Here is a 26219-nt window from a genome sequence, read left to right as displayed (position 1 = left end):
GTAAAACGGACGGTCTCTTAGTGCTTTATGATGATGGCCAGCGTCAAAGAATTCTGTTGCTCGTTGGATTACTTCAACCATCAAGCAGGCTTATGTAGCTGTGGGCGAGTCTATTCCGGATCCCATTTGGGCACACTTAACATGGGCTGTGAGTGCTTCTTGGGAAGTTCGGCAGGGTGTCTCAGTTGAACAATTGTGCGGGGCGGCCATCTGGTCCTTGGTACACACATTTACCAAATGTTATAATTTTCACACGTTTGTAGCCAAATATGGGAGTTTTACTCGCAAGTTTGTGCATACGGCTTGGCCTGTGCGTAATTCCCTTCCCTCTTGAGGCTTGCTTTGGGAAGTCCCAAGTGTTCCTCAGATAAGATAAGATAAGAGGATTTTCTTACCATAAAAACAATTCTTCTGAGGAACACAGAGTTTCATCCCTGGTGTGTTGTTGATTTATATGTATTTTTTCTTCCTGTTTTCTCCTTTGCCCTTGTTAGTAAGATAACTGGGGAGCTATGGGAAGGGGAGAGAATATAAGGGAGGGGTGTCAGCTGGTTAACCCTTTTTAGTGCCTATTCCTCGGCCTCTTCCTCATATCCCAGCATCAGTGTTCCCCAGATGGAATCGAGGAATTGATTTAAGAAAATCCTCTTTTTTCATTACAATAATCTGAATAGAACATTACTATTAAATTTGTAACTTTTCAAATAAAAAAATTTGGATGACGACTGTTTCAAGAAAATGAACATTCTGGCAAAGTGGTCATTGAATTTTAATTTTCCCATAATACAATTTAAGGTGTAATGTGAAGATATTAGTAGTGTTGTTGTTACTTGTTTACTTAAGTTGAAAAATGTTTTAAACTACCTGAACGGTAAAAGGCAACCAACAAAGCACAGGACTAGAAGACATCTATAAAACAAAACAAGAAACTTTTTTTTATTTTGCATTTTTATTAGAAATATAAAAAATAAATAAATATGAACTACCTAATGTATAAAGATCTTTTTTTCATTATTAAAAATATATTACAGCCTAAACCGTACTGTATAATATAACAATAGGAAAATTGTATAAAACTAAACAAGGAACGCAGTTCACACTATAATTAAATATAAACGTCAAATGTTATCATTGCAAAATGATACAACACAATTGAAACTATTTATTACAATTATAAAGTATCTATAAACTCGAATGAATGGTCGGGTATTTTTAGGATTTCAGTAGATCCCGGTAAGGAATAATTGGAAGATTATGTAGAATTAATGCTTCTATGAACCTGTTTTCATGTCATTCTCAAAGAAACATCAGCCCCTATTTTTTTATTTCGCATATCAATTCCAGATTTTTCCCCTTTTTTTTTTGCAATCCTTTCGAGATTTTCAGGAATCTTGCTCAGGAGAGATGCTGCTCTACTAGTATTTTCATGCCGTGTTTTTCTAATTTTGCTTTGTCCTTCTTACTATAGCTAATCGATCACAAGATGGCTTGTTCCTGTGTTTTGTTTTTAATGATGTGTCAGAGACAGTTGCCATAGATATGAAGAATCTCCACTAGGGTGAAGGTCACAGATTGTTCCTCCCCTAATATATTGCAGGTATTAATCATAGCAGAGGTCTGTTCTCCTTCACTCAAGCATTCCTAAAACTTATATTTAATAAGGTCAACATCAGGATCATTGGGATTCACAGTGTCTGTCAACTAACTTTTCATGAGATGTTTTGGCTTTTAAAAGCCTATATAGTTCTACAAAAGAAAAGCCGAGAAGACCGTATAGATGATTTTGAACATTATATGTAAAGAGGACTTTACATATAAAAGATCCATATAAAAGTCTCCTTCGTATATTTATCTTTGCATCTGATAATTTTGAGCTCATGCTTTGGTTTTGACCACATAGAATAGATTTTTTGTATATTTTTTTTTTATAATTTAAAAGAAATGTAAATAATACATTATCATTAACTTAGAGATACCTAATAAAAATCTTTAATTGAAATATTAACATTTTAGGCATCAGCTTCTGTTGTCTCGCTTCAATCTTCCATGAAGCGTTGCGGCAGCTTGATGCTCCGTTTCGTTCTAGATGACCTTTCTGGGGTCATTGTTGGGCTATCTAGTGTGGACGTCGAACCTGCAGCCACACTTGAAACTTCGTTCTCTTCGTTTTCTGTTGGTGGTTCTGACATCTGCGGTTGCTCTGTGCAATGGAAGACACTTAACATTTCCTTTTGGACCAATAACATTTTCTTATGACTTTGGGACATTTCCTTGAAAGATTCTGCTATAACCAGAAAAGAAGTTGCTATGTTTTTCTGATTTTGTTCATGAGCTTGTGACAGATCTTCCACAGATAGTCGAAAGTCTCTCAATTCCTTTCGGATACCTCCTACCTCCTCTTTTATAAGGTTGCGAAATTGGTGTAATGTAGAATTGAAAAGATTGTCTACTTGTTCCATAGTAGGAACAGTATTGGGATCTCCGTGTGTAATGGTTTCTCTCTGCTCAGGTTCTTGCGGCATCATATTCGCTTGGATAGATGAGAAAAAACTAATTGTGTCTTCTTGTTCCTGGTGTAGAACCTGGCTCGGGCGAGAAGTGTATTCTTCCAAAATAGTGCGATCTTCAGAATGTTCAGATAGCTCATCAGATGTATAATGACATTCGGATAATACCTCATTGTCCTCCTCGTTGTCTCTGTGAACTTCTCTTTCTGCCATTAATAAATAAATTGCAAGTATTACAAATTTACCAAAACCACACAAAGCAAACATTACAGATTTAATTTCCCACATTTTTTTTTTTCATACTTTAGTAAACATTTTTAAAATTAAAATAAAAGCCATACAATTTGATCCGTTCGCTGTCAAGGCTTCTTACCCCTGTGCTGACCTTTATTTTTGCATTGGTCACATTCCAACATCAATATCAAGTCATTTTTATGTAGTGTACATAAAAAAACGTTAAAAAAATAAATAAAAAAAAAAGACCTTGAATTGTCATTATATACACTCAAATTATTATTTTTTTACCTTTTCGTACAACAAATAAAATTTACCAGAATGGAAAAAAAAAAAGCTAATAAAATTGCAAAAAAATTATGTAAAAGCAAAAATAAGTATTTTTTTGTTGTATAAAAAACCCCACAAAATCTACTTTGTGGTTCTTGCTTCGGCATTAATCCATTTTTCCAAAAACAGAAAAAATAAAAAATAAATTTGATTCTACACCTAGATTTTAATAATAAAATCTGCACATGAAAAGTACAAGGCATTTTTATTTTATTTGCTAGTTTTCGCTGTCTTAAAATAAATTAAAAGAAAATGTAGGAATAATGTCGTAACCCAATAAAGCATTCCATTTTAAAACAAAAAAAAACTAAATTGCATTAAATGAGGGGACCTCTGTGTTACTATGACCATGCGGTCATCAGATAATAGCTACTAAGTGGGCACAGGGTTTGTAAGAGGGGACTCCACATGTGTTTGTGCCAATATGTGCGAGATCAGGCACATTTAATGCCCTCCTCTCATCTATGGAAAGTCATTTTTCAATAGGGGAAAGTCATACTGTCAGATGAACACGGGTGATCGGCAAACCATAAAAGGAAACTCTCCTAATCCAAATGTACGTGCCCTTGAATTAATCAAAGGCAGGATAGGGGGACATCCTTCTCCCAATTCTCTGGACTTCCTTACTTTTCTGCAGTGTAGGGGGTCATTGTTTGGTGTTCAGTGATGTCATTGCACACCGGCACAACATCATCAGTATACTGAGGCCTCCTCCACAGCTCAACTGTTCTGATTATCAGATTTAATGTGTACACGGATGATGAGCCCCACTCAAAGTCTGTAGTGAAGAGGTTAAATATTTTTATAATAGACTTTTTTCTTTTACAAAAACAGGCTATTACCTTCAGGAGTTGTTGCCACTGAAACTGAATAATCATGTGCTACATGGTTTGCTATTGGTGTTTCTACGGTTTCTGGAATACCTGAAAGATAAATGAGATACAATCCTGTAATTATGCACATTATTCTTTTCTGGCTTTTTCTAAATATACACGTTAGTTCTGTCATTGGTTTTATGCAGACAAATACATAATTCACAGAGAAATGAGTGAGGAAAAACAGGTGCCAAGTAGAACAGCAATAAAAAAGCAAAAATTTGCCATTTCCAAACACTTTAATAATGCCGCCAAAAAAAAGGAAGTACCCAAATCTATAAAACAAAAAGTAAAGCACATACAGTATTATATTTTAATACGCTATTCAATACATATTTTAGCTAAAGGTGCTGTCAATTTCACATATGCTAAACACTAATAATAAGCACAATCTATTGTATAGCGATAGAACAGGATATTAAAACACACACACACACATATATATATATATATATATATATATACATACACACACATATTTTAGCCTCTATTCCCCACCACAATGGCTTTGAAATGAAACAAACAAGATGTGATTTACCTGCAGACTTTCAGATTTAATTTGAGGGTAATTACATCCAAATCAGGTGAACGGTGTAGGAATTACAACGGTTTCTATATGTGCCTCACACTTTTTAAGGGGCCAAAAGTAATGGGACAAACTAAACAATCCTAAATCTAACTTTCACTTTTTAATACTTTGTTGCAAATCCTTTGCAGGCAATTACAGCCTGAAGTCTGGAACGCATAGACATCACCAGACGCTGGGTTTCATCCCTGGTGATGCTCTGCCAGGCCTCTACTGCAATTGTCTTCAGTTCCTGCTTGTTCTTGGGGCATTTGCCCTTCAGTTTTGTCTTCATCAAGTGAAATGCATGCTCAATTGGATTCAGGTCAGGGGATTGACTTGGCCATTGCATAACATTCCACTTTTTAGCCTTAAAAAACTCTTTGGTTGCTTTTGCAGTATGCTTCGGGTCATTGTCCATCTGCACTGTGAAGCGCCGTCCAATGAGTTCTGAAGCATTTGACTGAATATGAGCATATAATATTGCCCGAAACACTTCAGAATTCATTCTGCTGCTTTTGTCAGCAGTCACATCATCAATAAATACAAGGGAACCAGTTCCATTGGCAGCCATACATGCCCACGCCATGACACTACCACCACCATGCTTCACTGATGAGGTGGTATGTTTTGGATCATGAGCAGTTCCTTTCCTTCTCCATACTCTTCTCTTCCCATCACTCTGGTACAAGTTGATCTTTGTCTCATCTGTCCATAGGATGTTGTTCCAGAACTGTAATGGCTTTTTTAGATGTTGTTTGGCAAACTCTAATCTGGTCTTCCTGTTTTTGAGGCTCACCAATGGTTTACATCTTGTGGTGAACCCTCTATATTCACTCTTGTGAAGTCTTCTCTTGATTGTTGACTCTGTCCATGAAATAGATTTTGAGTTGATAGTCCCATTACTTTTGGCCCCTTAAAAAGTGTGAGGCACATATAGAAACCGTTGTAATTCCTACACCGTTCACCTGATTTGTATGTAATTACCCTCAAATTAAATCTGAAAGTCTGCTGTTCAAAGCACATCTTGTTTGTTTCATTTCAAAGCCATTGTGGTGGTGAATAGAGGCCAAAATATGAAAATTCTGTCAATGTCCCAATATTTATGCACCTGACACACACACACACACACACACACACACACACACACACACACACACACACACACACACATACATATATATATTTATATATTTTATTTTTTATTTATTTTTTATTAGGGGTGAGCGGGCTCGGTTCCGTTCGGATTTAAAAACAGAATCTTATTGGCTATCCAAAACTTGTGAGCTGATAGCCAATAAGATTAGGTTTTTAAATCCGAACGGAACCGTGTACAACCGAACCCGCTCACCCCATATATATATACATATATATATATATATATATATATATATACACACACACACATATATATACATACAGTGGGGCAAAAAAGTATTTGGACAGCCACCGATTGTGCAAGTTGTTGCACTTTAAAAGATGAGAGAGGTCTGTAATTTCCATAATAGGTACAATTTAACTGTGAGAGACAGGATCATAACAAAAAATTCCAGAAATCACATTGTATGATTTTGAAACAATTTATTTGTATATTCTTGCGGAAAATAAATCTTTGGACACCTATCAACCAGCAAGAAATCTGGCTTTCACAGACCTGTTACTTCTTCTTTAGGAAGCTCATCTATCCTCCACTCGTTGCCTGTATTAATGGCACCTGTTTGAACTGGTTAACTGTATAAAAGACACCTGTCCACACTCTCAAACAGTCAGACTGTAACCTCTCCACCATGACCAAGACCAGAGAGCTGTCTAAGGACACCAGGGACAAAATTGTAGACCTGCACAAGGCTGGGATGAGCTACTCGACAATAGGCAAGCAGCTTGGTGACAAGAGATCAACTGTTTGCGCAATTATTAAAAAATGTAAGAAATACAAGATCACTGACAATCTCTCTCGCCCTGGGGCTCCATGCAAGATCTCACCTCGTGGGGTATCAATGATCTTGAGAACGGTAAGGTATCAGCCCAGAACTACACGGGGGGCCCTAGTCAATGACCTCAAGAGAGCTGGGACCACGGTCACTCACAAAGGTTACCATTAGTAACACACTACGTCGTCATGGATTCAAATCCTGTAGCGCCCGAAAAGTCCCCTTGCTTAAGCCAGCACATGTCCAGGCCCGTCTAAAGTTTGCCCGTGACCATCTGGATAATCCAGAGGAGGATTGGGAGAATGTCATGTGGTCAGAGGAGACCAAAATAGAACGCCGTGTTTGGAGGGAGAAGAATGAGTGGCATCCCAAAAACACCATACCCACTGTGAAGCATGGGGGTGGAAAAGTCATGCTTTAGGGATACTTTTCTGCAAAGGGGACAGGATCTGGAATGGGGCCATGTATCGTGACATTTTGGGCAAAAACCTCCTTAACTCAGTAAGAGCATTGAAGATGCAACGTGGCTGGGTCTTCCAGCATGACAATGACCCCAAACACACTGCCCGGGCAACTTAGGAGTGGCTCTGTAAGAAGCATTTCAAGGTACTGGATTGGCCTAGCGAGTCTCCAGACCTCAACCCAATAGAAAATCTGTGGAAGGAGTTGAAAGTCCGTGTTGCCCGGCGACAGCCCCAAAACATGACACATCTAGAGAAGATCTGCATTGAAGAGTGGGTCAAAATACCTGCTGCAGTGTGTGCAAACCTGGTCAAGAACTACAGGAAACATTTGACCTCTGTAATTGCCAACCGAGGTTACTTTACAAAGTATTGAGTTAAACTTTTTGATTGTCCAAATATTTATTTTCCGCAAGAATATACAAATAAATAGTTTAAAAACATACAATGTGATTTCCGGAATTTTTTTTTCCGATTCCGTTTCTCACAGTTAAAGTGTACCTATGATGGAAATTACAGACCTCTCTCATCTTTTAAAGTGCAACAACTTGCACAATCGGTGGCTGTCCAAATACTTTTTTGCCCCAGTGTGTGTGTGTGTGTGTATATATATATATATATATATATATATATATATATATACACACACACACACACACACACACACACACACATATATATATATACATACACTATCGATATCTATACTATCTATATAGATGATGTACCTGGTTTCAACCGGGTAAACTTTAGATATTTACTATTTCAATTCATATCTCCCCACTCCAGTAACACAGCCCTGAATATATATTCTGCTTTCAGTTGTAGTAGGTATAAATATTTTAAAAAAGGAGAGTTATGGAAAAACTTACCCTTGTTAACTCTCTTTCTTTGAAGTCCATAAGGTCCACAGGGGAGACAATGGGGTGTAGGTGGGACCTGGAGGACCGGACACCTACAGCAAAGCTTTTCAATCCCAGGATGCTCCGGTCCTTCCCCTTATACCCCGCCCACAGCCTGAGGGCAACTCTGTTTTGATAACAAGCCCAAGGCAGGAGCAGGATAGGAGAGAAGGAAGACTGGTACACTCAAAAATTACACTCGCACACAGAGAAGGAAACAAGTGACCAAGAGAAGAAACCCATAGAAGCCAGGTGCGTCAGGGCGGGTACCCTGTGGACCCTATGAACTTCGAAGAAAGAGTTAACAAGGGTAAGTTTTACCATAACTCTCCTTTTTTTCTTCAGGGTCCATACAGCTCCACAGGGGAGACAATAGAGATGTCCAAAAGCAGTTGTTCAAGGGTGGGAACGCTCCTGAGCTGAGAGGAGAACCCCACACGCGAAGGAAGCATCCTGAAAGGCAAATGTATCAAAGGCATAAAACCTAAGAAAGGTGTGGACAGAAGACCACGTGGCCGCCTTGCATAGCTATTCAGCAAAGGTGCCAAGTCAGGCTGCCCTCGAGGGAGGTAGGCCACTGCCATGGCGTTGTCGGACTGTACTTGTACTGGCCTGCCCTGAAGAATAAAGAATATTCTGAACCAGAGTGAGAGCTCTGTAGACAGCTCGAAGTTCCAGGACGTTGATTGGTAAAACTGCCTTGGCTGGGGTCCAGCGGCCCTGGAAGGAGTGATGACCGGTCACTGTGCACCACTTGTCGGAGGCTTGCGTCTGTGGTGAGGAGAGCCCAGTACGGGATCCAAAAGGGGCAACCCTTGTCTAAATGGGATCTCTGTAGCCACCAGGCTGGGGCCAAGCGAACCTCCGGGGGCAGGCCCATTGTCTGGGATCTGAGCAGATGGGTTAGCCCGTTCCACCTGGAGAGGATCGGGTGTTGTAGGGACCTGGAGTGAAACTGAGCGAACTCCACCATGTTGAAGGTGGACACCATGGATCCCAAGGTCTGCATTGCAGAGTGAATTGACACTCGGGGACTGTGGAGCAGTCTGAGAACTCGGTCCCGTAGTTTGAGATCTTGTCTGCTGTTAGGAAGATTCTCTGACTCTGAAAGTCCAGGATGGCTCCCAAATGTACCATTCTTTGAGAAGGTGTCAGGGAAGACTTTTTCCAGTTGATTAGCCAACCGTAAATTTGTAGAAAGGAAATGGTTACCTGCAGATGGCGGTGAAGAATTTCTGGGGAGCTGGCCAACAGCAAGAGATCGGCCAAGTATGGTAGTAGTCTGATCCCTTGACAACAAAGATAGGCCATCCTAACTGCCATGATCTTGGTAAAGACCTGAGGGGCCAAACGGTAGAGCCTGAAATTGGTAATGCTGCTGTAGTATAGCAAACCGGAGATATTGTTTATGAGAAGGCGCTATAGGTACATGTAGGTAAGTGTCTTGAATGTCCAGAGTCACCATAAAATCCCTAGGCCCCATAGCTAGGAAGATAGAGCAGAGGGTTTCCATACAAAACCTGGGCATCCTGATAAACTTGTTCAAAGATTGGGCTTTGGGCTTCTGAACTAAGAAAAGGGTAGAATAATAGCCCTTGCCTCGTTGTGAGGAGGGGACCGGAATTATTCCTCCTGAAATCAGGAAAAGACTGAATGGCTTTTTGGAGCAGCAGGGCCTTGCTTGGGTCCGATATAAGGTCCTGTACAAACGAACTGCTGGGGTGGCCGCCTCAAGAAGGATAGGGCATATCTGTGGGAGACCACTTCTCTTACCCAGGCGTCTGATGTGGGCCAATGCCAAAACTGGACAAAGTGAAGAATTCGGCCTCCCACCCTGGGAGCCCCCAGGGAGAGGCTCATCCAGTCAGGCTGAAGGCTTGTCCTCAGATTTCCTAGGTGGACGTCTAGTAGCCCAGGTCTGTTTGGTCCTAGGCTTGGAGGCCTTAGTCGATGCCTGGGAAAGGACTAACCTTTAACTTTTCCTTGAGGATGAAAGGACTAAAAGGATGACATCAGAGGTTTTGCAGTATATGCAGAGCAGGAACGCCGTCACCAAGGTAGTCACAATTTTGTTCACTTCTGGTCCAAACAGGATATCCCCAGAATAAGGCAGAGACTCCAGAGCCCTTTTAGAGTCCAAATCTGCCTCCCATGAGCGGAGCCAAACAATACGGCTGGCCACTACAGAAGTGGCAGGTGCCTTGGAGGCTAGGACAGTGTATCCATAGCTGCTTCAACTAAATATAAGGCTGCATCTCTAATGTGAGATATGTAGGACAGCTGTTCCTTCAAAGCATCAGGGGGAAATGTCTCTTCTAGGGCCTCTGCCCAACTCTCAACGGCTTTTGCCACCCAAGCCGTAGACCTAGCAGGAAGATTAATAGCTCCTGTAAGAGAGTATATAGAGTTATGACAAGCATCTATCCTTCGATCTGTAGTCTCCTATAAGGAGGTTGCATTATGGATAGGTAAGGTAGCATTCTTGACCAGACGAGTTACATGAGAATCCACTGCAGGGGGAACTTCCCATTTAGTGCAATCAGCAGCGGGGAGGGGGGTAAAAGGAACTTAAATGTTTTGATACCTGAATTTTTTTACTGGGCATATTCCATGCCTCGCTCATGTGATCAGATAGCTGGTCAGAGTGAGGAAACGCTGGTAAAACTACCTTTTGTCATTTAAACAGTGGCTGTTTTGTCTTAGGAGCGGGTTCATCCTCTTCTATTTGTAGAATAGACTTTACAGCTCTCACCATATTTCGTTTAGAGGGTGGCTCTTTGTCTCCTGATAAGAAGTCAGAGTGAGAGAGGTCTGCGTCTTCTGCCTCCCCAGATGATATGTCCGACTCTGATAGCTGGGTGTACCGGGAAGATAACACAGCACACTAGGTTTACTAGGGAAAGGCTTCTCCTTTTGCAGCATTTGCTGAAAAACTGTAGAGATATTGGCCAAACTCTGTACTGATGTGGAAAGTAAATCTACCCATGGGGGAGGCAAATGATTTGCAGGGAGCACCTGCGCTGTGGCCATCCCATAGGGGGAGCTACCACAGGGACCGCTAGGTGGTCCGCAACTTTTGCCAGCACCTGTGAAAAGGTAGCCCTGGGTGGGTCCTGAGGAGGAGACACTGGGGCTGACGGGCCCGGAGCGGTATAGCAATTTGTACAAGGACCATCCTGAATGAGGTCATCTGGAGCTAAACCTGCTGAGAAGGACTAACAAGACACCAGAGTAGAAGCAGCAGCATCAAGCTGCTTATTATTCTTTCCTATAAATTATACAATCTGATACAGTGCAGTGAGCAACCCAGATGTATGTGAAATATGGCACAGTGAAGTGTGCAACCGCATTATATAGTATGCGATAGCCCTCCGAAATCTATAGGGGATGTGAGGGACAATGAACCCCCTTGTACCTTAGTATACCAGGGTTATAGTAGAATAAAGGGAAAGGTATAAGTATGACAGTATAGAAAGTAAAGATCAGCGCAACCACAACTCACATACAAATGAGAAAAACAAAAATCAACTACACAGACCGCAGTGGCTGGTAGGGTATAGCGCTGTATAACCTGGCCCTTGGGAGAGGTATACAGGGAGACTGGACCCAGCGTTCCCGGAGATCTGCTTGCCAAAAATGGCTGCCGCGCGTCTGAGGGGCGGAGGGTGAGAGAGAAGTAGCTCAGGGCACAACAAGATTGCTGTGGAATGGCGCCCTGTGCTGGGGGAGGGGCTGCAGGGAGAGCGCCTTTTCCCCTTGCTGACGTTAACCACCAGGTCCCTGGCCTGTAAAATATACCTCTGCTCCAGTATTATATATGCCCCGGTGGTCTAGTGAAGTCGTGGGCAAACCAGTGTCCACATCAGCACCTCCAGTCTGTCTCCTGAGACCGGAGATAAGACTGCGCATAGACGCGGGTTCCTGCAAGCGGAGATCCGCCTTACCTGTCCCCTGGATTTCGGGCCGCAGTCTGGGGTCCGGGGAGCCTGCTAGCTAGACCCCCCAGAGGGCTGGTGTCACGGCGCCACGGAGGGGTGATGAAGCAGCAGTGCAGACGTACAAGGGACTGTCTCGTGCTGCTGCTTAGTAGTAAAAAATACTAGAAATAAAAAAAATAAAATCATAAAAATAAGCTTGGGCTGCGTAAAGCTGCCCCACTGTTAAAACTGGTGACCCAGCTCCTGCCGGACACCAACGAAACTGGGTTGACCTCAGGCTGTGGGTGGGGTATAGGTGGAAAGACCGGAGCATCCAGGGATTGAAAAGCTTTGCTGTTGGTGTGCGGTCTTCCAGGTCCCACCTACACCCCACTGTCTCCCCTGTGGAGCCCTATGGACCCTGAAGAAGAAAATAAAGTATATAGCTATTGATAGAACATTCACTTATTAATACATGCTGATTCTTAATGGATTAAAATAAGATCTAAATGTAAACAAAAAAAAAACAAGCAATAAAAACACATTAATTATATTTGCTGATATATATACATATATATATAATATATATACACATACACAGTGGTAGTTATTTACCACTATATACAATAATTCTCTAAATATAATATATAGACATATAAACATACTGTAAATAAAGAGTGATGGATGGAACTTAGATGTAATTATTCAGTTATTACCATTTAAAGTTAATATGTAAATGAAAGCCGCTACCTTTGACTTGGAACACTGGTTGTATTTTGTCCTCGGCCTGCGTTTCAGAGCGCGGTTGCTTGTGACAGTGCCTAATGGATCCATCTGCATGGTATGCATGCCCTGTGGAGTTCAGAACTTTGCATTCTTGCATAGCCGCTAAGGTCCCTTTCAAATGGAAAATTGACAATTGAATAAAATCAAAATGATAAACTTGTTGAATTGGCATATTAGAATAATTTCCAAAAATAGCAGCCAGTTATATGGATATACAGGTTGAGTCTCCCATATCCAAAATGCTTGGGACCAGAGGTATTCTGGATATCGGAATATTCCGTATTTTGGAATAATTGCATACCATATTGAAAGGTCTTTAGAATAGGCCCCAAATCTAAACACAGAATGCATTTATATGTTATATACACCTTATACACACAGCCTGAAAGTAATTTCATACAATATTTTCAATAATTTTGTGGTTCAAACAAAGTTTGTGTACATACATGAAATTCTCTTACGTTTCATATACACCTTATACACACAGCCTATAGGTAATTTTATACTTTATTTGTAATAAATATTGTACCTTAAACAAAGTTTGTGTACACTGAACCATCAAAAAGCAAAGGTTTCATTATCTCAGTCATGCTGAAAATATTCCGTATTTCGGAATATTTGGATATGGGAGACTCAACCTGTACCTATTTTCTATTTGATTACAATTCATTTTGAACTACAAAATATAAATAAAACTTTAATGACCACAGTTATAAAATTGTGTGAGATTGAACTATTAAATGAATGTCGGTACCCACCAGATAAAAGATGCTTCTCTTTTCTTTTTCGTTTTCCCCCTAATAAAGAAGAGGATCGAGAAAGTAATGAAACAAACTAACACATAAGATAATATCGTTTTTAAATTGAATATATATGAAGGTAACTCCATTGGTCAAACATTTTTAACAAAAAAACGTAATAGTAAAGGCTCTCACAACCCAACAAACCTTTTAACGTCTGCCCCGTGTAAGGTTCAAAGTGCCACTTTGGGTTGTTTGAGAGCAATGCTTTAATTTAAGACATTTTAAAATGGAAATATAAAGAAATTACCTAATGACACTGTCTGCTGAGACTGTTGTTTGTTCTCTTGTGCAGGTTCTAAAAATTGCACTAGAAAAAAAAAAAGATGAAATAAGTCTATATAGCACATACATATAGTATAAAGTCTTATTTAGTGGTGATCATTTATTTAAATGCTGTTTGATGCTCTAGGTTTATGATTTTGGCCCCACAAAAACAACACAATGCATAACTGAAGGTGACTTCAATAAATAAACGTATATAAATAAATATTATTTGTAACAGACTGAATATTAGCGGTGTATACTTATTGGAAATATTTCCAATAAAAATAAAGGAATTTTTTCCCTTTAGAATGTTATGTCAAATATTATACATGAAGGGAGCATAACGTACCCTAACAGAAGAATAAAAATCTACAAACACCACATTTTTAATTAGAAAAAAAATATACAAGAAAATTGCTATAAAAAAAAAAATAATAATTGAGAATTTACCAGATTTTGAGATTTTTGGTAGATCTTCAACATACATTTCTTTGGACTGGATAACATCTGTTACAACTGTAATGTAAAGATACATGTATAAAATAAAAAGTTTTATAAAAAAATTTAAATGGGTCAATTAAATTTTTTTTTAAAAAGATGATTAAAAACAGAAAAGGACATTAGATCTTGAAACCCGAAACCTAAAGATTTACATTAATTTCATTGAGATAACAGTATGAAAAATTATGCCATGTCATCAAGAACAAGAAATCATCATGGGATAGAGTGCTTGAATGTATTATATAATGAACATACATACATTTTAAGTTCATTTAGGTCAAGCTGAACCATAGAGGAACATAAACTTATAACAAATATTCATGTAATCATACATTGTGTTTTCCGTCCTGATTGTGTCAGAGAAATGGACTACTTCAAGATCCAAGGTTGTTCATGCTTTTACATGGTACAAAATACCTCAAGGATTTTCAAACCAGATGTGACACTGAACACTAATGGTCTAGGGGGTTGTGTCCAAGGTGGTGGAGTTAGTATGGCTCAAGGCGTTGGTGCACTCCAATGTGAAACTGACAAGGTGGCCTTTGCCTCCTACTGTGCTAAGAGACCACATTCCTTCTTCCTTTTCCCTAGGGATGTCAGCTGTGGTCCCTTATTGTCCAGAACCTTTGCCTTAGTAGGCCCTGAACCGTGTGGAAGTAATAAGGAGTCTTCAATGGTCTGTTCTCTGGAAAAAGACTTCACCAGAGTGTCTTTCTCACTGGCTCACTGGGAAGGCTCTTGGAGACTTTGTCATATAGCATTGGGGATATTTGTGGATCCAATTCCTAGAGGTCCCCAATTCAGAACCATCCTCAGAGGAGGAATATGAGATTTGTAGGGACCCAAACTGTGAGGAATTTACAAGAGAAGAGGACGACTCCTACAGCAGACAGTGTGTTGAGGAGTTAGTCTTCACATCATAACAAACCCTTACTTTTCAGTGTCCGGTGGAACCTGAGATTAAGGGTGCTTCCTTGGTATAGATAGAAAAGAAACACTCATCTTCTTGTCCACTTTACAATTGACAGAAAGTTTGTATGAAGCCTGGCACAAACCGGATATGCAGGTTCTGAGAAGGTTTAGTTTCAAATATCCCTTCTCAGAATATGATTGGAAAAAAACGAGGGAACCCCCCTTGAGTGGATGCTCATATTGACAGTCTTGCTAAACCCACCACTGTTCCTATTCCAAATGAGGTGTTCTTGAAGGACAGTCCAGGATAGAAAATATAAAGAGGTTGTTTAATCAGCCTTGGTCTCTGCAGTAACATCTCTAACATCCGTTTTAGCAGCTACACTGGACAGAGCAACTTGGAGAGGATTCTATTCTGGATCACCCACATCAGAATTGTTATCTTTGGTGGGTCTTGCAAAGAAAGTGTTGGAGTATTTGGTAGAAGATGTCATAAGTGCTGCTCTCAATCTGTCAGCATTTGTGATAGCAGCCAGACACACTCTCTGGCTCAAGTCCTGGAAGGTGGATACGGAATCCAAGCTAGCCTTGGAAGCATTGCCCTTTGATGGTTTTCTCTTCTTCAGCCTAAAGTTGGACAGAGTTATTTCCTCCGGATCAATGTACCAAAACCTCAAGACCAGGGCTAGTCCTTTCAATATTTGGGGAAAGGAGATGTATTTTTTGAGAGGCTAATCCTTTGGCCCTGTGCCAAACCAAAGTCCAGATCTCAACTTTTAGCATGACGTCACTCTTCAATACCCAGACAGATCAGAGGTGGCTACTCCCTGGACCTCTTAGGGTCTCCACCCAACAATTCTTTTCATGTCCCATCTAACAGATGAGAAAAGGTCCTTCATGGATCCATCCAGTCCCTACTTTTTTCCAAAGTATAGTCGTAGTCCTAAAAGGGGAGAAGAGCTGGAAGTTTTAATCCAAAATTGTTTAAGTCCAAAGACAAGACTTGACCTGACTATTTTGAAAAATAAAATCCTTGCACTTGTGTCTGCACATCAACATATTCAAGATGACATCTCTACATTTAGTCATCAATGCCATAGAGCAAGACAAAACTTCCTTTCCCCATGGATAAATGATGCTCGACCATACATCCCAATCTAGAAGAAACATCACAGCCTTTTCAGGTTCACAGTGGGGATGTACCATAAACAGTTCCAAGATCTGCCCTTCAGGTTGGCCATAGTTCGAAGGGCATTTACAGTACCAGTGATTGGTAATCTGATCCTTTGCCTGCAGGGTGTTTTGTACCTGCATGAGGCAAAACTACAGATAAATATTCTCAAATTCTGAGCAGTGCTAAGCACTCAGCTACAAGTTCAGTCCCCCCGTTGGGACAGAACCCTTGATAACCAGCTGGACCATGCTATGGTCATGACATATTTAAACCACCAAGCAGGAACCCAGAGCCATTTGGTAAACTTGAAAACAGCCAATATATTTCACTGGATGGAAACCTACGTCCTGGCAACATTGATGGTATTCATCCCAGGGGTAGACGGCTGGGAAGCTGGCTTTCTGAGCCAGAATGACATTCATCCCAGGGACTGGTCTTTTCAACCTGATTGTGGAAAGGAGCGCTTAGCTGAAGAGTGCCATGATGGCCGCCCGAATGAACCAGAAGTTTACATGAAGCTGGCCGAGAAACAAGGATCCAAAGGCATTCCTAGTGGATGCCATGACAGATCCATGGAAGTACCAACTAGTGCAGGGGTCTCAAGCATGCGGCCCTCCAGATGCAGAGGAACTACACATCCCAGCATGCACTGCCACGGTTTTGCTATTAGGGCATGCTAAAACTGTAGCAGGGCATGCTGGGTTATGTAGTTCCACAGCAGCTGGAGGGCCACATGTTTGACAACACTGAACTAGTGTATCTCTGCCCTCTGATCCCCATGGTGCCTCGGGTTCTCAAGAAGGTAAGGAGAGAAGATGTCCTAGCAAGTCAAACTGGTAAAGAGGAAACGGTACACCAACATTCTAAGCATGTTAGTGGAGCTGCCTTGGAGGTTGCCTTCAAGACACTAATCCAGGCTGTTTTACCATCCAAACTTAGCTCAGTTTTTTTTTATGGCACAGTTATGATTCTGCGGGATAATGGGCTATCTGTGAAGGTCATTCAGACCATTGTCAGTGCCTGTAAACTGGTCTCCTCAAAGAGACTCCCTGCCAGCACCCCCAGCGTCCTGCCATGCCCGCACTCTAACAGGAACACTATTATATATCACACACCTGATACACACTGATCACTATACACAGATCACACACCTGATACACACTGAACACTATACACAGGTCACACTGATATTACACACCTGATACACACTGATTACTATACACAGATCACACCGATATCACACACCTGATACACACTGATCACTATACACAGGTCACACTGATATCACACACCTGATACACACTGATCACTATACATAGGTCACATTGATCACTATACATACTGTAGGTCACACTGATATCACACACCTGATACACACTGATCACTACACATAGGTCACACTGATATCACACATACCTAGTACACACTGATCACTATACACAGGTCACACTGATATCACACCCGATACACATTGAACCCTATACAGACCACACTGATATCACACATACCTAGTACACACTGATCACTATACACAGGTCACACTGATATCACACCCGATACACATTGAACCCTATACAGACCACACTGGTATCACACACCTAACACCCACTGATCACTATACAAAGGTCACACTGATATCACACATACCTAATACACAGTGATCACTATACACAGGTCACACTGATATCACACCCGATACACATTGAACCCTATACAGACCACACTGGTATCACACACCTAACACCCACTGATCACTATACAAAGGTCACACTGATATCACACATACCTAATACACAGTGATCACTATACACAGGTCACACTGATATCACACACCTGAGATACACTGATCACTATACATAGGGCACACAGATATCACACACTGATCACTATACATACAGTAGGTCACACTGATATAACACACCTGAGATACACTGATCACACACCTGATACACACTGATCACTATATTCAGGTCACACTGTTATGACACACTGATCCCCATACAGAGATAACACCAATCTCACACACCTGAGACAAACTGATCACTATACATAGGTCACACCGATTAAACACTGATCCCTGATTAAAAGGATACTTATAAACTAGTAGCTAATAAAATTATGACTATTTAACAATATTTATGAATTTTAAATAATTTCCTGATTTGTTTTAGATTATCAAATGTAAAACTATTTGGGCAGGTAAAATCTTATATATTTTTTTTAAACTATAACGATTCTAAATCGATGCTTCAAAGGAGTAAATTAATAAATATTATGGGTATATTATTATTAAGGAACTTTAATAAAAATATACCTGGTGTGGCAGAACCTTGTGGGAGCTTTGATTCATTTGCTTTATGTACGGCTTGTTTATCCAAGGATAATGCTAATAAATGCATATATGTACTGGTTATAAAATTCAATCCAGTTGTAACAAATGATAATTTGATGAAAAATATTTTTTAATTGTTAATAGATAATATTAGGTGGATTTAAAATTAAATACATACGTGATGGCATGAAAAGTTGAAATTCGTGTCTTGATTCATTGATATCTTCAGCACCTGTTAAAAAAAACCAAAAAAACCCATAATATACTCTTTTTGTAAAAACAGGAAACGGTGAAGGCTATAAAATGATGGATATAGCAAGATCCTACCAAATCTACGCAACGTTGACTCAGCGCCTGTGTCAAGGCCTGAAGAAACTCCGGTTACAGCCTCAGGAGAAAAATGATCCCGTAGTTTCTTCTCCCATTCCAATAGCTCAATGTGCACTGGGGTTCCCTTGCCTGGATGTTGGATAAGGGACAGTTTCTTCTTCACCGTGCCTTTGCAATCATTAAATCTTTTCTTGCACACTTCACCTCGTCGTCGACAGACACCAATTGCATTTACAGAATTCGCTATCTTCTGCCAGATAGCCTCCTTGCCCCGGGTGCTGACGGTACATCTACCAAACAGCTGGTTATAGTGTTGTATCACACCGTCAACTAGAGCTGCATTTTCAGCAGTGTTGAAGCGCTTTGACCTCTTCCGTTTATCATTGGAAGTCTTCACGCCGGTTTTGCCTCCAGATATCCCACCTTTCTTAGGAGGATAAAGTTCCAGTGTGGACAAGGTGCCCTCCTCCCCGCTGCTACTGTAGGAATACATTTTCTACATTAAAAGAAAGAAAAAATGTTAATTTTTTTTTTTTTAAAGGGAAAATAAGAAAAATACAATTATACGCTAGTACAAGTAGACCTTGAGATAGAAATTTTATATTATATACATATTTAAATAAAAAACTAAAATAAAAAAAATAAAAAATTATATATATATATAAATAATTATACACCAAAGGATGGTTAAGAATCAGCGCCTTCAGAGGTTAAATGTTGTGACATAGATAGCTTTATATCAGGGTTTAGCCCTTGTTCCAAAGTGTGTAACATAAATACGTTGCTCATATTTAAAAAAAAAAAAAAAATTATACATAGTGTGATACCGATAAAATATAAATATGTGCTATCATGCAATGATGAAAGAGGAAGTGATAATAAAATGTGGTAATGTAAACCATTAAAAAAAAAAATAGTGGTGACAAAGGTTACACTTCAAATGTGCTACTATACAGAGATGTCCCAAATACTCCCAAGGTACTAATTACTCAGTACCAACAATTACAATGACTCAGTTTCATACAATAAAAGAGCAAAAGAACAGCCTCCAATGATGAAGCATAAATCAAAATGTACAGTATCTAAAGGAAAGACCTACAGTTTCAAATGTTATCATGGTTTGTTGTTAATTGCCTTTTTCTCATCATTATGGTAGCAATATACTACTTGCCGTGCAATATAATGCTTTGGAGGGTGTAATAATAATGTTTGTTACAACACTGCTTTCAAGTAATCAGCAGAAGTTGGGGACACCAGTAGGAATTGTTTGCATCAACTTTCAAGGGTTAATTTATTACCATTGTTGCAGAACAGCTGTAAGTTCTGGAAAAATTGCAAAATTCTAAAACTTTTGTCCGGTAGTTTACACTAGAGTAGTCTTTATTCTAGCACCCTGCACCTGTCAAAACCCGTGCAGTTCCTCTTTCCAGCCTGGGGTGTCGCTCTCTGCTCTGGTGCTTCTAGCACACTGTGGTCTGTATCTCAGAAGTTCGTTGCACCAGCTGAATGTGCTGGAAGGAGCAGAGAGCGACACCCCAGGCAGGAAAGAGGAACTGAATGGGTAGTGACAGGTGCGGGGTGCTAGAATGAACATTACACTGGAGTAAGAATGCGTATGATAATATATATGGTTTCTTCTTTGTGCGAGAGCCATTTCTCATACTAGGCCTACGGTATTGTGGTGTGTGTCTAACCTTGCTGTAAAATGTGTGTGTAACCCAGAACGTGGGCTCTTTGTTCACATTTCTGCCTATTGTTCCGTGTACCGATGTGCCCCAGCAAATAAGTATAGAGGAGGTGGCTTACCTATGTCTACAGATATGTGGGCTGTATGTGAGCCCCAGACATCATCGATCCTATAGTCTAACAATTATAACTCATATCCCAACTACACATCATATCTGTATAGTACAATAATTACTAATAACCATTGCACACTGCGCATCCTATGTATACAATATATACAATTACAATGGTCTATAGGAAGTGCACTCAATATATAACTTGTTCCAGATGTATACATTAAGCTAATCACAGCCATAGTTTAACCGTTGTAGACAATAAGCTACAAGACTCCTACCTTAACCCGATCCCTCCCTCTCCGATGCCTGAACCTAACCTCCCCCTCTAGTGCCTAAACCTAACCTCCCCGCACCCTAAACCTAACCATCCCCCCTTAGTGCCTAACCCTCCCCCTAGTGCCGAACCCCGCTACTTACCTTCGAGATTCCGGCAGTCGGAATGCCGACACCGGGATTCTGACAGGTATCAGGATTCCGGCGCCTTCATTTTGAACTCTGGAATCCCCTTTGTCAGGATATCGACCACATACCGTATAAATGTATACAATCCATACATATTATGCACCAGATCACAGAACGCACATGCTATACCTTTGTGCAATACACCTCCCATAATCAGCACACAAACAGGCTATAATCCATAACGAACACAAGGTATAGACTCCATTAAGAAACACAAATCATTGATAATGCTTATGTTAGTCTAATTCATTATGTATCAACAACATGATCCAGGCGGATTACAACATTATCAGCTAGTACACACAAAACATACAATCAAATCACATAAAACACGTAAACACAACCTAATCATTAAAAGAGATACAAACTTGCACCAAAAGCACAATAAGGGGGAGTTTTATCAAAGCTTCAAAAGAGGACAGTGGAGCCATTTGCCCATCTCAACCAATCAGCTTCTAGCTATCATTTTTTAGCGTGTACAAGATGAATAGTTGCTAGGGGCAACACCACCACTTGTCCCTCTTTAAAAGGTTTGATAAATATCCCCTTAAACCCCATGTAATGTATCTGGAGTAGTGAAGAGAGGTGTGTTGCATCTTCAGTTTCTAGGTGATGCTGGTCACCGACCATTGATGGTTTGCCACAGATGACTGAGATCCGATGTTTTTCTGCTATCGAGGGCAAAGATGTGGTATAAAATATTGGGGGGGGGGGCACACAATGCTTAGACCCACCCCCAACTTTCCACTTAACCCGGCCCCCTTCCCTGATTGGCCCCCCACATTCACCAGATCACAGTAGTGATTGTCATCAATGGTTTTGATGGCCATCCCTATTTCCAGAGGTAAAAGAATGAGGTGTGCTAGTGTGATGGAACTTATGTCTCCACTTCTAGGTGGTACAGGTTGAGTCTCCCATATCCAAATATTCCGAAATATGGAATTATTTTGGCATGACTGAGAAAATTAAACCTTTGATTTTTGATGGTTCAATGTACACAAACTTTATCTAAAGCACAAATTATTGAAAATAATGTATAAAATTACCTGCTGGCTGTGTGTATAAGGTGTATATAACCGATAAATGCATTCTATGTGTATATTGGGGTCCTATTCCTAAGATATTTTATTATAATGTGCAAATATTCCAAAATACGGAATATTCCGATATCCAAAATACCCCTGGTCCCAAGCATTTTGGATATGGGAGACTCAACCTGTACCAAGCCACAGGCTGTAGTCATCAAGCCACGGACATGTAATCTTCCTATGCGAGAGTGAAACAGAAAGATCAAGTGTAAGGATATGTGAATGTGCTGGTTTTATAGTGAACTGTCCGCCATCTTTCTGTGTGGATAAGATACGTTTTTTAAATTTCAATTACCAAAATGTATATGAAGAAGTACAGCAATACAGTATATGGACGTAGTTCAAATTCGGAGAGGAGAAAAACTTTGTTAAACAAGTGCTTTTTATTATAGTTAATATAAAAAAAGTGATTTAACTTTTATTGGATATAAAGTAAAATATAAAGAAGTAGAGACTTAAATCTATGCAAATAGGAGGGAGGGAGAGAGAAATACCTCTTGCAATACTTATTGGACACAAATGTCCTTCACAAACACCAAAAGAGAGAAGAATATATACAAAATTAGCATTTATTTTTTTTTATTTTTTTTTTAAATACTAATGTTATTTTTTTTTTGACTGCAATTTGCTAAAGGTCGATTTAGATCGATTTCAAATTGATCTAAATCGATGTTGTGTTTCTGGGGCTAAATCACACATTTACTAACAGACAATTGTCTATTTTTTTATATTTTTTTAGTGTTAGCAAATGTGTGATTTAGCCCCAGAAACACGTTGTCGATTTTAAACTGGTTAAAATTGAACAAATCTATCTTTACTAAATTTATGCCCAAAACTTGTCTGGGTAAATGCATTCATTTTCTCCTTCCTTATATATGAGTAACATATTTACATGGTATTTTCTACTTCAGTGCAGAATTAAAATACCCCCTTTTCAAGTACAAGATTTTGACGTAAAAAAAAAAAAAAAAAACTAGATAATTTTAAATAAATATTAGAGAGAAATATATAAAATAAATATATTACATACATAAGCACAGACATTTGTAGTGTTAATTCTAGCACCCTGCACCTAATCACCTATTTAAGGGCAAAATTTTATATGTGATGTATCACTACAGCTACAGTATTTGTAGCGATACATCATGCAAAAAAAAAATAAATTCATTATTGATTAAAAAATTATAGTCAGGTGAATCTTATTTTTCAAAAACAGGGTTTTCCGGCATTGTTCAACAAAATTAAACCCCTACAGCTTGACTATATCAAAATAATTAATTTTGCAATGCACAGTTCGAGACACATACATACATATATACAGGTTGAGTCTCCCATATCCACAGTGCTTGGGACCAAGGCTATTTTGGATATCGGAAATATTCCGTATTTTGGAATATTTGCATACCATATTGCTATGTCTTAGCAACAGGGCCCAAATCTAAACACAGAAGGCATTTATGATTTATATACACCTTATACACACAGCCTGAAGGTAATTTTATACAATACTTTCAATAAATTTGTGGCTCAAACAATGTTTGTGTACATACATGAAATTCATTTATGTTTCATATACACCTTATACACACAGCCTATAAGTCATTTTATACTTTATTTTTAATAATTTTGTGCCTTAAACAAAGTTTGTGTACACTGAACCATCAAAAATATCACTCTCTCAGTCATACTAAAAATATTCCGTATTTCGGAATATTTGGATATGGGAGGCTCAACCTGTAATATAAATATATATATATATATATATATATATATATATTCCATTGTACAAACTAAGTCATCCATTCAAAATAAAAATGCATGTTAATATAGCAATAACTTATGTATATAAAACCTATATCACAATTAGGCGTACTAAAATTATTAACAATATTTAATGTGTTAGAAATTTAGATCATGTAATATTTTTAACTGTTATACAATTACAATAACAAAAAAATAAATAAATTCAAAGCTACTACACTAGAAAATCTTACCTTTTCTGAAATGTATTAACATTTGGACATGGATACAGAATACGATGGTCCTATAAAAAGAAATAAAAATTAAAAATAAAAAAAAAATAAAAAAATATATATATGCTAAATTCATAAAAAAAAAAAATTAAAAAAATAAATAAACATATAGCAATCCAACCACGGGGAAAATGAATGGATTTGCGAAGACTATTTGGAATTATTTATAGACAAGTTGCGCTGCAATTGAAAAAAAAAAAAAAAAACATAAAAAAAAACACAATGCTGTCCATTCCCGCTATGGTAATATGGCACTTTGATGGCGAAAATAAATAACGGTATATATAATTTACACGAGGGGTCAGCAGGAGAGTGTTAATGGAGAGCTTAAATACAGATTATTATTACTTTTTTTAATCCAAAAATTTTCCACGCTATATATCCATAGTGATAACAGAATAATTATGAAGTAATCAGTGTTAATGAAAAATAGCAAAACTTTGCCTCTGAAATGGGGTGTTTAATTATAGATATACCCCTTCATATATTGTACAGGGGCTGTAGCAGACCCCCCACCTCAGTAAAGTCACTCATTAGGCTGTAGGTAGCACAGACCCTCTCTCACCCCACCACAATGAAGGAGGCTGTCCCCAGACCCCCTGAGACCCCACCACACCGGTGACCGGACCCTGAGCGCAGGCCAGGGCAGTCGGGGGGGGAGGGGGTGCCCACAGAGGCTGACCGCGCATGCGCGACCTTTGCACCGGATCAGTACAAACATGTTAAATTGCGGCGATACCTCATTGATTATCGCCGCGATAATCCAAGACAAAATGGCCGCCGAGCCATGTGTGACCCCAAAGCGTTCATCGCCCGGTGGCGATCAGATCGCCACCGGGCGATGCAGCCGGCGTACATGCTACGGCCGCTGCTTCATGTACCCGGTGCAATATAAGTCGTTCCATCCTCGCCTCCCGGTTTCTGGGGGAAGCGGGTGAAACCACGAGAAAATGGCGGCCCCGGAGTTTTCTCCGCTCGCTGGCAGTTGTCGCTCTAGCAGTGAGTGACGTCACTCATTCGTTATTGGGTGAAAAGTGGACGGGGAGAGCGCAGAGCTGAGGGGGCGGGGACACAATCAGGGGGCGTGGCCTCTGCTTCCGTTCAACCTCTAACAAGCCAGCGCAAGCATGGGAAGAAGTCTTTTGGAACGCACAGACGGGAAGTGACGTATGAGCCGGAAGCAGAGAAGAGACATTGATAGTACTGGCAGCAGCTAATAATAGCAATCAAATGTGTATGTGTCTTATTATTTGCAACATAATGGGATATATATATATATTTATTATATTATTAATGACCTGTAATTGTGACTTATGGTAAATGGCTTGATATTAACTGCTGCTCCCCCTCTGGTTATATCTGTATACATTGTGTCTGGAGGCATATGTGTGTAATGTAATGCTTGGCAATGTGATGCATGTTGGGATTCTTCAACACCATAAAAGCATGTATCACACCCCGCAGATGTATCATGTAGATAAATGCAATAATACCATAACATCCAGACAGTAATATAAGTGAGTAAGGTAGGTAAGAGTAATAACATTGGCCCTTAGTGATATAATGGGCACTTACTATCCTTACCCACTCATATTGCAGATGTTGGTTAATACAGGAGATCCAGCGCCAGACAACATGTTCCCAGTGGAAAATTCGGGAAGAAATTGCCATGTTTGAATCTATCCGGAAGCATGAGACGATTTTCAATAACTGGTCATAGTATATAGATTAATGGGAACTATTCTCTATATAAAGCGCTGCGTAATATGGTAGTGCTATACACATAATAATACTATTGGAGCTGCAAAGCATCAAGTAAGAGATTCCGGACACAAGGGGATAAATGACCGGACTCGATCATGTTAACAGGACGGACATGTGCCTGTGCCTACCCATCACCAGCATTCACACATGTCCCCAGACGTTGCCTCTCAGGGGCTGGAGAGTTATTATTTCTCTTGTTTAGGTGACAGTTTGAGGAGGTGAGGAGGACATTCAGGAGAACAAAGT

The 26219-nt window shown here is 39.6% G+C and overlaps 1 protein-coding gene across 4 annotated transcripts; it reads right to left on the bottom strand.

The window, feature by feature from the left end:
• Positions 1-1098: 1098 nt before the first annotated feature.
• On the bottom strand, positions 1099-25126 carry LOC148506441 (uncharacterized). 4 transcript variants are annotated; one of them, XM_088446765.1, is made up of 10 exons: positions 25091-25126; positions 24171-24220; positions 18822-19320; positions 18673-18726; positions 14026-14091; positions 13559-13618; positions 13267-13305; positions 12473-12619; positions 3914-3994; positions 1099-2713 (listed from the first exon to the last, which is right to left on the bottom strand). In XM_088446765.1, the coding sequence occupies exons 3-10, from the start codon at positions 19315-19317 to the stop codon at positions 2037-2039; spliced, it is 1620 nt and encodes a 539-aa protein (XP_088302891.1). In that variant the 5' UTR covers positions 19318-19320; positions 24171-24220; positions 25091-25126; the 3' UTR covers positions 1099-2036. The 4 variants fall into 4 exon arrangements, with proteins under 4 accessions (XP_088302891.1, XP_088302890.1, XP_088302892.1 ...); XM_088446764.1 differs by lacking the exon at positions 25091-25126 and adding an exon at positions 24726-24866; XM_088446766.1 differs by lacking the exon at positions 25091-25126 and adding an exon at positions 24765-24866.
• Positions 25127-26219: the final 1093 nt, after the last annotated feature.

This window comes from Taudactylus pleione, unplaced genomic scaffold (assembly GCF_031769625.1).
Source record: "Taudactylus pleione unplaced genomic scaffold, aTauple2 ptg000404l, whole genome shotgun sequence".
NCBI lineage: Eukaryota > Metazoa > Chordata > Amphibia > Anura > Myobatrachidae > Taudactylus > Taudactylus pleione.
This window is presented reverse-complemented; position numbering and strand designations above follow the sequence as displayed.